The sequence below is a fragment of the Nicotiana sylvestris genome, chromosome 11 (genome assembly GCF_000393655.2).
Source record: "Nicotiana sylvestris chromosome 11, ASM39365v2, whole genome shotgun sequence".
Lineage (NCBI taxonomy): Eukaryota > Viridiplantae > Streptophyta > Magnoliopsida > Solanales > Solanaceae > Nicotiana > Nicotiana sylvestris.
Window position 1 is genome coordinate 3,061,508 of NC_091067.1, and position 13,234 is coordinate 3,074,741.

Genomic DNA, 13,234 nt, shown 5'->3' on the forward strand with positions numbered 1-13,234 from the left:
TATAACATTCAAATAAGATCTAAATGACAAAATGTTATTATAGGAGTATAACAACTAATCGCTATAATGGCAAATAAGATCCAAACAAAAGAAATTATAGAAAGGTTTGATTGTATTTATATTATACTTAAACATCCATGGACTAAGTATATTGGCTGATCAAACACCATTTGTTTTCATTAAAGATTAAGATGCCCAAATTATAAGATGTTGTCTTTAAATCTGAATATTGGATAACTAAATATTTATTTTCTCAGCATCTGATTATGTATACTTTCTCTTTATTTGAAAAGTAACCAATATAAAGTTCAATAGTATTACAATTAGATATTATTATCAAAAAATATCAGAGAAAATCTTCATCTAAATGGTGACATTGTAAAAACTGTTTGTTTCATGAAGCATGCGCTAGCAGCAATGGTTCAGAAGTAATTGTTGAGAGGTGGTGATATTCATGTTTTCTGAAATTTTTGCAGCTTTTATTTTTTGTCTGTGAATTTATTTGCAGCTCTTATTCTTTGTCCGTGAATTTATTTGCAGCTCTTATTTTTTGTCCGTGATATTCATGTGATATTCGTGAATTTTTGCAAGAAGAAGAAGTACTAGCTGTAATCCTTGTGAATTTATTTGATGCACCTTGAGATTGCAAGACACAGAAACTTTATATATACCTCAATGACATTCATCAATGTCAAAGGACAAAGTACTTGCCGAAGTATCAAACATTAATCCTATCCCTTTGGAGTTGATTAACTTATAATATTGAGAAGTTTTCTTCATCCAATAAAAGCCAAACAATAGAACCCACGATGTTTTACAATTACACGTTCTATTCTAGATTCAACTTCGTACTCGTGCTTAAACTACCAAAGTACAACTTCACAACATGAAAGTATAGTTCCTGACCATTTGGATCCTCTTCATAGCAAGTGGTAAAAGGTCCGATTGAATTTCAATCATAGGAATTCCAACGGCGGATTCAACGCCACACAAGATGATAACCAGAGGTATACCCACCAAAATTCTCAATTTTGATGGGCCCTCTTTCTCGTTGCAAATAACTTAAGGGGAGTCGGATTTTGCAGGTTTATCAGCAACTACAGTTTCAGAGAGAAGAACTAAATTACACAATGACAAGTCGAAAGAAGTCCAAGTTGAGAAATCTTCAAAAGAAACAAAAAAATCCAGTTGTTTCAAAGAGGAAAACCCCTATGAATGATTCTTCATGTGTCAATGTAAAGGAAGTCGCTGCAAAAAAAAATATCAGATACACGACATGAAAAGGTAATTGCTATTGTATCAATATGCATTCAAAGAAACTTATATGTATTCATAATTATTCAATTGTATTTACATGTATTTATTCTTGTTAAATGCAGGGAATTAATTTTTTGTGAAACACCGGCCAAAATTTGCACCCCATATCAGTGTTTATACCAACACTGATGTAGTCTCCCAGCTAAAAGAGAACCTTACTCCTGATCAGTACCAACAACTTGGCAATACTTGCTTTGGCTTATTTCTTCAAATGAAGCGCTGTGAAGTTCAACATCAACTCTTCGGATGCTTCATGGCTCTCCAGTTAGAAGGCACTGCTAACAATGTATTTGCAGTACACGTTAATGATACTTCTAACATTTCACATTAAGGGAGTTTGCGCTTGTGGCTGTCCTCAAATGTATTGGTAATGATGAAGATTTTGAGTTTAGTGAAAAGGTTCCTAACTGGCTTATTGAGACTTGCTTTGGAGGTGCTAATCTTGTCAAGAAGGAACAATTGATGAAATATTTTGCTGACAAGAACTGGGGTCCCGACAATAATGGTGATGCCTTGAAGATATCTTTGTTGTATTTCATACACACCTTCATTTTTTCATCCGAGAAGAATAGTACAACTATACCAAGGCTACATTTTGACTTGGTAGAGAGTGGGCGCTATTCTGAATATCATTTGGGTTTAAAAGCATTTGAAATGCTGACAAAATCGATTAGCATGAAGATGGATGCTGAGAAGAAGTCTTACAAGATAGTTGGGATGCCACTGGCTATGCAAGTGTGGTTTTATGAGTGTTGTACAGATGTTGATTCCAAAATTGCACGCCGAGTTGATGACGTGGTCCCCAGAATACTCAATTAGAGAACCACCGGATATCAGCCAACCTTTGCTTATCTGATGAACGGCATGTTCACTAACACCGAAAACATGGTAATATACAAATTATATCATTGCTAGTTTATATTTTATTAATAATTAATAGGCATACATTTGCATATAGAAGTATGCAGTTGCATTCAGATACATTTTTGGTGATGTAATACCTGCTGTAGTTTTAGCTGTCATATTCTCACAAATCTGCTGCATACAATTGCATACAAATGCATCCAGATTACTCATACATTTGCATACAAGAGACTGCATTCATTTTTAGGGGATGCATACAACATAATACATTTGTATACAAATACATACAGATAGAAATATTTGTATAATCAGTTGCATACAGATACAAGATACAGTTGCATACTACTTCTATAATCAGCTGCATACATTTTCAGGGGATGCATACAGCAATATACATTTGTATACATATGCTTACAGATATAAATACTTGCATACAGATTCAAGATACATGTATACAAATGCATAAGGACTAATAAACAGCTGCATACACTTGTATACAAATGGATACAGAAACGGCATACATTTGAATACATCTAATGCATACAATTGCATTCATATGCATACAGCAATATATAGCTGTTGTAGCCTTCATTATTAATTTTTCATACAATTGCATATTATTTCCAAATCATTAGTGTTGCCTTATATTCAATACAAATTTCAGTTTGTATTCCAGATCTGCATCTGTATGTTTCTAGTGATGCTTTGATTGTATTTCAATTTTCAGATTGTTTACAAGGACATCAGTCCAAGCGATATAGAGTTTGCCGTTATTCAGATTCCTCCTGTAGGCGTCGATGTTGAGAGGAGACCTACTCCTGCTCATTCAGACAAATCGGGAGAGGATTCGGATGACTTTTCTCCTACACCCGATCTTCAATGTAAGAAGAAACATGTTGCAAGTGTTGGTCCATCTTCATCACCGCCCCATAAAAAGCGCAAAGGAACACGAAAGGCATCCTAATGAAACAGAATATCAACCCAAGATTCCTCCTGTTTGTGTATCCGAATTTGGACATAAAGTTTTGCATGACAATCAGCTGCCAGATTCCCAATATGACGAAGTATCTTCTTTGAGGAAAGACATAAATTCATTCAAAGAATACGTGAGTATTTAACCACAAATTAAACATTACAGTTTAATGAATAACATTCATATATTTTTGGCGCAATCTTCTAATTATTTTTGTATTGTTAAGGTTGTGGGAGAGTTCAAGTCTCTAAGAACATTGATCAATGATAACTTCAAGAAGCTTTCTGACCATCTTCAACAAAATCAGCAAACTGAAAGTTTACACCAGAGAAAGGAACCCATAGGGAGATGTGATGATGGCATTGACACAGATGTCGGAGATAATGTTGAGGTTTAACATTCTTAACATATTGAGCATTTGTTTATATCTCCTGCTTGCTGTTATAATTAAATAATTGTATTATAAAAGTTGTATGTATTCGACTAGCATTTAACTGCCTCATTAAACTGATAAAGGCATCGACCAACACATGTATTTAGCTGTATTCAAATCTGTGTTAACCTTAATATGTAAATAGAATTAACTACTGTATTTAAACATATTCAGCTGTATTTTGATGTATTCTGATTTGTATTTCTTGAATATGTGTGATGTATTTCAAACTCCCATTTCCATTACCAAAATCTATTTTCTTACTACACTTATATGTATTTAATTGTATTGTAACATTAAGTTAATACACTAACAATGATACATACAACTAACAGAAATAAGTGCTTAATGATCAATGTTTGGAGTCAAGAGGGGAGGGGAAAACTACATCAGAGGTGTCGTCCAACATACCATCTACAGGTCAAGAGGGTGTATCTACAGAATTCTATGTATCTCAATTTGAGCAGGACGACAAGTTTCTTCCCAGTAAAATTCCAGAAACTAGAATTGTGATTCACAACAGTGCAAAAAAAGCTGAATCAACCCCAATACCATCTCATAGGAATCGGCGACCAAGTAGATGGTACTCTTCGCCTTACGTGTCTAACTTCGACTCTGCAGGTTAGTGTTTTTATAAACTAAAGATTCAGCTTTCCTCATGGTTTTTAAATTTAAAAGTTTCTAATCACGAATTCAATGAACAAGTACCTCAGTAAAGTTGACCCCCATTTTTGAAATAAGACGCCCCTTTGAGGATGATTCAATAACGGGGCCACATCCTACGTTAATCATTGAGGAATATGACAAATAGGTTCGTGATGGTCTTCTCGCTAGACATGATCAGAGGTGAGTTTTCCCCCGGTATATGTATTAAGTATTTATATTTTTAAAAATGTATATAATATTTTTTATATCATACTTGTAGAAGTAATTTGGAAGACCATTACAAGAAGAACAAGTCAACACTTCATATACCATGGGATTTTGGAGTTGACTAAGTTAATTCAAAAAATTGGTTTTACCTTCTATCGTTTGACGGGAAGCTATGGGATGACAACGTAAGTTTTTTCCCCTAACTGACTAATTTTCTTTGAATAACAACATGTTGTTTTATTCAGCTGTATTCAGTTGTATTATTCATCTACATTCAGCTGTATTCAACTGTATTCAACTGTATTCCGCTATAGTCAGTTGAATTGAACTGTATTAATCAGCTATAGTCAGCTGAATTCAATTGCTATATTCAGTTTTATTCAACATCTGCATTCAACTGTATTCAGATGTATTTTGGTGTATTCAGTTGTATTCAGTTATAGTCAGTTAAATTGAACTGTATTAATCAGCTATAGTCAGCTGTATTCAATTGCTATATTCAGCTTTATTCAACATCTATATTCAGCTGTATTCAGCTAATTTCAATTAAATTCAACTGTTTTAATCAGCTGTAGTCAGATATATTCAACTGCATTTGTATTCAGCTTTATTCAACTCATGTATTTAGATGTATTTAACTATATTCAGTTGAATTCAAATGTTTTAATCAGCTGTAGTCAGCTGTATTCAACTGCATTTCTCTATATTCAGATGTACTCAGCTGTAGACAGTCATATTCAAGTGTTTAAATCATAAGTAGTCAATTGTATTATTCAATATTATTCAGCTGTATTCAGCTATATTCAGTTGTTTTCAATTGTTTTAATCAGATGTAGTAAGTTGTATTCAGTTGTAGTCAACAGTTTTATTCACATACAATCTGTTGTATTCAACTATATTTTTCATATGTATTTCTCTGTATTCAGCTATATTCTTTAATAATTTGATTAATTGGACTCACACCATGTACTTAACTTTGTGTATAGCATATTGACGTCATATTATACTATTTGAGAAAGAAGGGAAAGTACAATCAAACAAGCAACTTCAAGTATACAACTGTTGATTGTATATTCAAGACAAGAATCGCTGAAATATTCGACAGGTATGCTGATACAGATAGTAATGTTAATGTAGCCAAAGAAGAGGATGTGGTATGTGAGTACATAAGAGGCTACAGATTGCATGCTAATGTACCTTGGCATACTGTGGATAATGTCATGATACCAGTCAATTTGAAGGACAAACTACACTGGGTATTGGTTGTTGTCTCATTCAAGGAGAGATGTATCAAAGTGTATGACTCGTACAGATCTGTAGGTCATGATGCTTATGTAGTTTCTGAGATTGATAAGCTAGCTAAGCTTGTACCTTTGTATCTATCAATCAGTGGCTTTTACAGAGATAGTCAAGGCATAGATTGGTCTGCTTACTCAGCATGAACTGACAAGTCACATAATGATCCCTTTGAAGTTTTTTTCCTTTCAGATCTGCCTCAACAGAAAGCTTGTAGCATGTAAGTATTCAAGCATCATTATTGTATGTTATACACAAATCTAATTGTATGAATTATTTTTAATTGTTTCAATCAATTATTTTTTAGGGATTGTGGGGTGCATGTTGCAGCATACGCAGAGTTTTTGAGCACTCTTGGAGAGATTCCACAAACAATATTTGATTCCACTCTACTCCATCAAAGATATGGTGCTCTCCTCTGGGACTATGCTATGCGGAAGATAGACGCCGATGCCATAAGCGAGAATGAAGCACCTTTAAAGATTGCTAGGCAAATCACGGAGTTATATTCAAAGATGCAGATAGTGTTAGAGTAGCTTTAGGTTATTGTAGTTTTAGAGTGTAGTTTCAAGATGAATACTATTTTGAGTAGTTTTTGGTGTAGATGGTATTTAGTTTGAAAAACTTATCACTTTATCAACAGTGTTCGTGTATGACAATTGCAACTTTTCAATCACTGTTTCACTGGTTTGTTCATAAGTATTCATGCTTATTCTTCAGTTTGAATACATATTTATCTTACAGGATTCAAGTATGTGTTAATACCAAGGAACTTTGCTTGAACATGTTTTAGTTAATGAACATCTTAATGTCAAAGTCAGAAACTTTATGTATGCTGATGGTAGGTTATATAAAAGAATTCAGATGTATTTTTTTCTGGATTCAGTTGTATTCAGTTGTATTTAGCTATCAAATTCAGTTGTACTCAGTTGTATTCAGCAGTATCCATTCAGATGTATCTTTCAAGTTCAGATAATACATATTAAAGAACACAATTTCAGATGTATTAAACAGGTTGTACGTAATCAGTTGTATTCAGATGTACTCAGTTGTATTTAGCTTATTTTATTCAGCAGTAGTTAGTTGTATTTAAGTGTATTATTCAGTTGTATTTAGTTGTATTTTGGTATATTCATTTACATTCAGTGCTACTCAACTGTATTATTCATAAAAATACTTCAGCTGTATCCAGTTGTATTTTTTAGTATTCATCTATACTCAGTTATACTTAACTGTATAGTGCATATGTATTTATCTGTATAAAAATACTTCAACTATATGTATTCAGAAACTATTCACGAAAGTCATTTCAGAATATATTACTTGACAATGAGAATTTATTACTTGACAATGTCATCATAAATATTGATAAATCGTTGAAGCACCAATACATGTCAAAGTGTTAACTATTTGTTACGTGGAGCATTTCTACATGTTCGCTTGTTATGTCCTCCCTGTCCACATATGCTACATGAATGTTGATTTTTCGGCTGCAACAATTCACTTAAAGTTTTATCGCGCTTCTTTTTTGGCCTTCCAAGAGGTCTTTTCCATTTAGATGGTAGTACAACCTTCTCTGTAACATGTTTTGGTATATTCCAGTCATTTCTGTCCGGTAGCGGGTACATTGGAACATCGTATGTCATTACAATTGTATTTGGTTTGTAATAGTTAGAGCAATATTCTTCTAGCATTAGGAACTTGCTCTTCAATACAGCCCAAGCATGTGGGCATGGCAATTCATCAACTTGGAACCTCCCACAAACACATTTTCTCTCTAATAGGCAGACTGTGTAATTCCTCCCACCATCATTAACCGTATGTAAGTATTCAGTTGATGGTACCACCTACATTTAAAAATAGAAATATAAATTTTGAACACATATACCTGAATTACCAAATGTATAATGCTGAATTAATAAGTTACATACAACTGAAATTTTTGCATATAGATGAATACTTTAAATATTTTGACCAGCAGAATATCGACTATAATTAGTGCAGAACTTATCAAATTTCTGATGTACTTTAGGCAACAGGATGCTAATAAAAGCATTAGAATCATACGTATTGACAATACATATTAAAATTACATATAATACAGCTTTGTTAGTTATATTCTGATGTATTCCAATAGTTTTTGCAGCATGTTTTTAGTTATATTAAATTGTATTCATATTAGATCTACGGAAAAATATATCTTTTATGAGTTTGAATATAGTTGTATTCATATGTATTAATGGTAGTTTTACTTAAAAAATTATTGTATTCATGCCATTAATTCAGTAAACATTAAGCTATATACAGCAATGACATTAAAATATAACTTACAGTCATACGTGTAGACATTGCCTCATTCAAAGTCAGCATCTCCTGGTATTTTTTTCCAAGCGTCGTGTATGTCTGTGTAGCTTCTTTGCGATTACTACAATTCCAACGTCCAAACATCTTCCTAACTTCTTCGAGAAAGTCGTTTATTGGCAATTCCCTTGTTGAAACTAGTGCGGCATTGATTGACTCAGCGATATTTGACGTCATTGTCCATCCCCTGTTAACAGGTGCATACAACCTAGCCCACTTTTCGTAACCAGCTAACTCTAAGTATTCTTTCACCCTAATATCTACCTTCTCCACCTTCTCTATCAGACTGTCAAATTCAGCTTGTGTGTATGCTTTTGCCATCGAGAAGTATATCTCGCTCAACTTGGCATGATTCTTTTTGAATTTCTTATATACGTTGTTCCATAGATGCCATATACAAGCAAAATGCGGTACATCTGGATACACTCTCGATACAGATTTAATGATACTCTCATTTCTATCTGAAACGACGCACATGTTTTCCCTTTCACCGTATGCTATCTTGAATTGCTCAAAGAACCACGTCCAAGCAGCATCGTTCTCTGAATCAATAATACCATATGTTAGTGGCAATATATGACCTGTAAATACAATTGAATATAATTATTTTTAAAACATGTATTTCAATATTTCAAAATATTAACAGATTGTATTATAATTCAGATACTCACCTGCACCATCCAACGTGCTTGCCGAAACGAATGTCTCGGTGTAGTAAGATCTTAGGTGAGTTCCATCCACAACAACAATGGGTCTACAATGATCAAACCCCCTTATAAAGGCATACAAGGATATATACACGCACATGAATTCATTTTTTGGCGATTTTACCATTCTGATGTGGGAACCTGGATATGTCATATCCATTGTATATAAGTATCCTGGTAATTTTTTGTATGAATCAGTTGGTTCACCTCTCAGAAAATTCATTGCCTTTTCTTTATCTCTCCACGCCAACATGTAGCTAACATCTACACCTAAATCTGATTTCACATCATCAATAATATCCCTTGGAGTGTATTTCCACTTAAAGTTTGCAAGCTTAGGCCTTATCATACCACCTATAAGGCTGCTACTAGCCTGCCGCTGCTCATACACCTTGTCCTTCGGCGGACATGTATGGTTATCATTGAATTCTCTCACTTTAAATAGTTCTGATTTGTTAATGCCTGAAGCCTTAAACCTCCATTCACAATCTTCTGAAATACATAATAATGCATAGCTGTAAAAAATTAATTATTTTACATTTGATTAGCATAAGTGTTTACAAAAAATGCAGCTCATATACAGACAAATACAATCTGACATAGATACATCCTGACATCTATATATATAAATTTTTATACTACTGAATTCCATTATAGTTATATGCGTTTGAATACAACTGAATACACTTGTTTGTATATGCATATACTTAATACCACAGTAGACATAATAAGAAAATAATTAGAGCCACTGTTGTGTATTTATATTAGTAAAATACATATAAATACATGTATTTAAGGACCCTAAACAAACATATGTTTACTTCATCTGTGATCATCAAGAGGAAATACACAAATATGCATAAATAAAACAACGTTAAGCTTACAGCTCGAACCAATAATCGAAAATACAACGGAAAAAAAATTAAATACATGCAAACCTGACAGCATTAGACCTATCAACTCGGAATTGAAACCTTTGAGCTATAGCATAATTCTCTATCACCTCTTTCAATGTAGCCTTATCCTTATAAACTTGTCCAGCCATAACCTCCTTTTGATTAGTTCTGAAATTATCAAATCCTTGTGGAGTTCGAACACTCCAATCGCTTCTCCTGAATTGATAAAATCTAGAGCCGGTGTATCATCTGTATCAGAATCGTACCTTTGAACTCCTTCGTCTATTTGCACAATGTCGCCTTGATTTAAACTACCTCCGGATATAAGATCTTTTTCGATAGTTGTTATGCACAAAGGATACATCCCAAATTCTTTGTTCTCTTTTTTCAATTCTACATACACTCTGTAACCCATATCATTGTGTATTTCCATTGGCGCGCAATTTCCTTCTACTTTGTATTGTATTTTAATGGTCTTTGAGCTCAAATCTATACCCAGTTGATTAGAAATTGAAGCAACCAGATCATTAAAGGAGGCATACTCCTTTAAGTATCCCCTCAATTGAAAAATCGATGTAATTTCCCTCATCGTTCCACTTGCCAAAATGACGCAACAAAACTGTTAAACTTGCCATATGTATAGAGGATGAATACCTTATTTTATATATGATTTGTATCAATCGAAAAAAAAGGAGAAGAGAATGGAAAAAGTTCGATCAGATGTTGCTCTATTTTTTCGTTATATTCACGTTTCTGAGTTGCTTTCTTTGAGCAAAATACAGATTAATGTGTACTAGTTTTAGTTCGTTGAGTTAATTTAGGAGAATATCATGTGATTTGATTTCCTTCCTTTTTTAACCAGTTTAACCTTCCTGATTTTGCGCAGATATGTTACTGTATTTCACGTTAATGACGCTTAAATACAGCTAAATACATATCAGACTTAGCTGGAATTCCAGTTTTTACGCCTATTTTTTGTTGTATTAATGAATACAACATCTTTAATACATGAAATACATTGTATAAAAACATAAAAGGTATCTATAACACGTAATATAACAAAAGATATCTATAAATGGCTAATTAGACCTAAAAGATGGTTCTTTATGAAACATTCTCAGAAATATATTAGATATTTAGATTTGGCAAGTGTAAATGAAGTCTTATCTATTGGACTTTAAGCCATTGGGCTTTAAAGATTAGAAGTGTGAATTGGGAAATGGTGGGAAATAAAATGGAGGGAAATGAAAAATTTGGAAAATTTGAATCAAGTGAACCTTTTCATTTATGACAAATGAACTTTGTCCCTCATTGGTGAGGGACAAATACACTTGTGTGTATAAATATAGGATCACTTCTTAGAGCTCTTAAAGGAGTTGAAAAGAATGAAGTCTCGTGCTGTTGTCGTTGCTCGGCTCGGCTTCGGCTTAGGATTAGGATATTGCTATGTTTACACTTGTATGCTTTCAAGCAATACAAGAGTGAAGTTGAAAAACAACTAAACAAAAAGATCAAGATGATAAGAAGTGATAGGGATGTGAATATGAATCTCCTTTTGAAGAAATATATTTAGAAAATGGCATTATTCACCAAACAACTGCCCCTTACTCTCCACAATTTAATGGAATTGCAGAGAGAAAGAATCGAACGCTGAAAGAGATGATGAATGCATTGTTGATAAGTTACCACAGAACTTGTGGGAAGAAGTTATACTTACAGCTAACCGAATAATCAACCGTGTACCTCATAGTGAAACATAGTCCATTCCTTATGAAAAATGGAAAGGAAGGAAGTCCAGCTTGAAATACTTCAAAGTGTGGGAGTGTTTAGCTAAGGTACAAGTTCTTAAACCTAAAAGGGTTAATATAGGTCCAAAACGGTAGATTGTGTATTTATTGGATATGTAACCAATAGCAAGGCATATCGTTTTCTGGTTCATAAATCAGAAAATCCTGAGATCCACGTTAAACGGTAATAGAATCAGATAATGCTGAATTCTTTAAAACTATTTATCCGTATAAAAAGGAAAGTGAATTGTCCTACCAAAAGTCAAAACGACCTCGGGAGGAAACAACAGATGGTATGCCTAATGAGGAAAATCCGAGAAGAAGTAAACATCAAAGAACATCTACTTCATTCGGTCCAGATTTTCTGACTTTCCTGCTAGAAAATGAGCCTCGAACCTTCAAGGAAGAAATGTCTTCATCAGAAGCACAATATTGGAAAGAGGCTGTCAATAGTGAAATAGAATCCATATTGAACAACCACACTTGGGAATTGGTTGATCTTCCTCCAGGTAACAAAACTTTGGGTTCTAAATGGATTTTCAAGAAGAAAATAAAAGATGATGGTACTATTGAAAAATACAAGGCAAGACTTGTTGTCAAAGGATTTAGACAGCGAGAAGGTCTTGGCTATTTTGACACATACTCGCCGGTAACAAGAATTACATCCATTCGGATGCTAATAGCGTTAGCTGCCTTGTATGGTCTTCAAATTTATCAAATGGATGTAAAAACAGCCTTCTTAAATGGTGATCTAGAGGAAGAAATTTACATGAACCAACCTGAAGGATTTGTGGTTCCGGGAAAAGAAAAGAAGGTGTGCCGACTTGTTAAGTCCCTTTATGGACTAAAACAAGCACCCAAGCATTGGCATGCGAAATTTAATCAAACAATGTTGTCAAATGGCTTTAAGATTAATGAATGTGATAAATGTGTTTATATTAAGAACGTTCCAAATCATATATTCATTATTTGCTTATATGTTGATGATATGCTAATAATGAGCAAAAACATTGCCGACATTCAAGCTGCTAAGCGTATGCTTGCTAGTAAGTTTGATATGAAAGACTTAGGAGTTGCCGATGTAATTCTAGGAATTAAAATCTAGAGGACTCCTCAGGGTCTGGCTTTGTCTCAATCACATTACGTGAAAATGGTACTGGAAAAATTCAAACACTTGGAATTTAGAAGTGCAAGAACTCCAATTGACTTAAACCATTATCTTGTAAAGAATAAAGGTGAAAGCACGTCTCAATTGGATTATGCTTGTGTGTTGGGAAGCTTAATGTATATCATGAACTGTACACGTCCTGATATAGCTTATGCAATAAGTAAACTTAGTCGATTCACAAGTAATCCCAACAAACATCATTGGTTGGCAATAAAATGAGTTCTAGGATATTTGGAATATACCCAAGACTATGATTTGCACTACAATAGATATCTTACGGTTATCGAAGGATATAGTGATGCAAATTGGATAACCAGCTCAACAGAAACAAAGTCCACAAGTGGATATGTTTTTACTGTTGGCGGAAGAGCAGTATCTTGGAAGTCTTCCAAACAGACGTGCATCGCTCGCTCTACAATAGAATCAGAGTTTATAGCTTTGGATAAGGCCGGTGAAGAAGCTGAATGGCTTCAAAATTTCTTAGAAGACATTCCGTTCTGGCCAAAACCTTTGGCTCCTATATGCATACATTGCGATATTGAGGCTGTAATAAGACGGG

The 13,234-nt window shown here is 33.8% G+C and overlaps 1 protein-coding gene and 1 long non-coding RNA gene across 2 annotated transcripts; one reads left to right on the top strand and one right to left on the bottom strand.

Moving 5' to 3' along the window:
- The first annotated feature begins 725 nt into the window (after nucleotides 1–725).
- On the top strand, nucleotides 726–5,741 carry LOC104232200 (uncharacterized). The gene is made up of 8 exons (XR_712293.2): nucleotides 726–1,284; nucleotides 1,380–2,205; nucleotides 2,909–3,287; nucleotides 3,381–3,545; nucleotides 3,923–4,208; nucleotides 4,301–4,433; nucleotides 4,513–4,645; nucleotides 5,447–5,741. It is a non-coding gene; the product is annotated as an uncharacterized lncRNA (long non-coding RNA).
- Nucleotides 5,742–7,162: 1,421 nt separating this feature from the next.
- LOC138882239 (uncharacterized) lies at nucleotides 7,163–10,309 on the bottom strand. Its single transcript, XM_070162759.1, has 5 exons — nucleotides 9,987–10,309; nucleotides 9,763–9,936; nucleotides 8,789–9,339; nucleotides 8,088–8,698; nucleotides 7,163–7,603 (listed from the first exon to the last, which is right to left on the bottom strand). Exons 1-5 carry the CDS (start codon nucleotides 10,307–10,309, stop codon nucleotides 7,163–7,165), a joined length of 2,100 nt encoding a protein of 699 aa, XP_070018860.1.
- Between the last annotated feature and the right edge of the window lie 2,925 nt (nucleotides 10,310–13,234).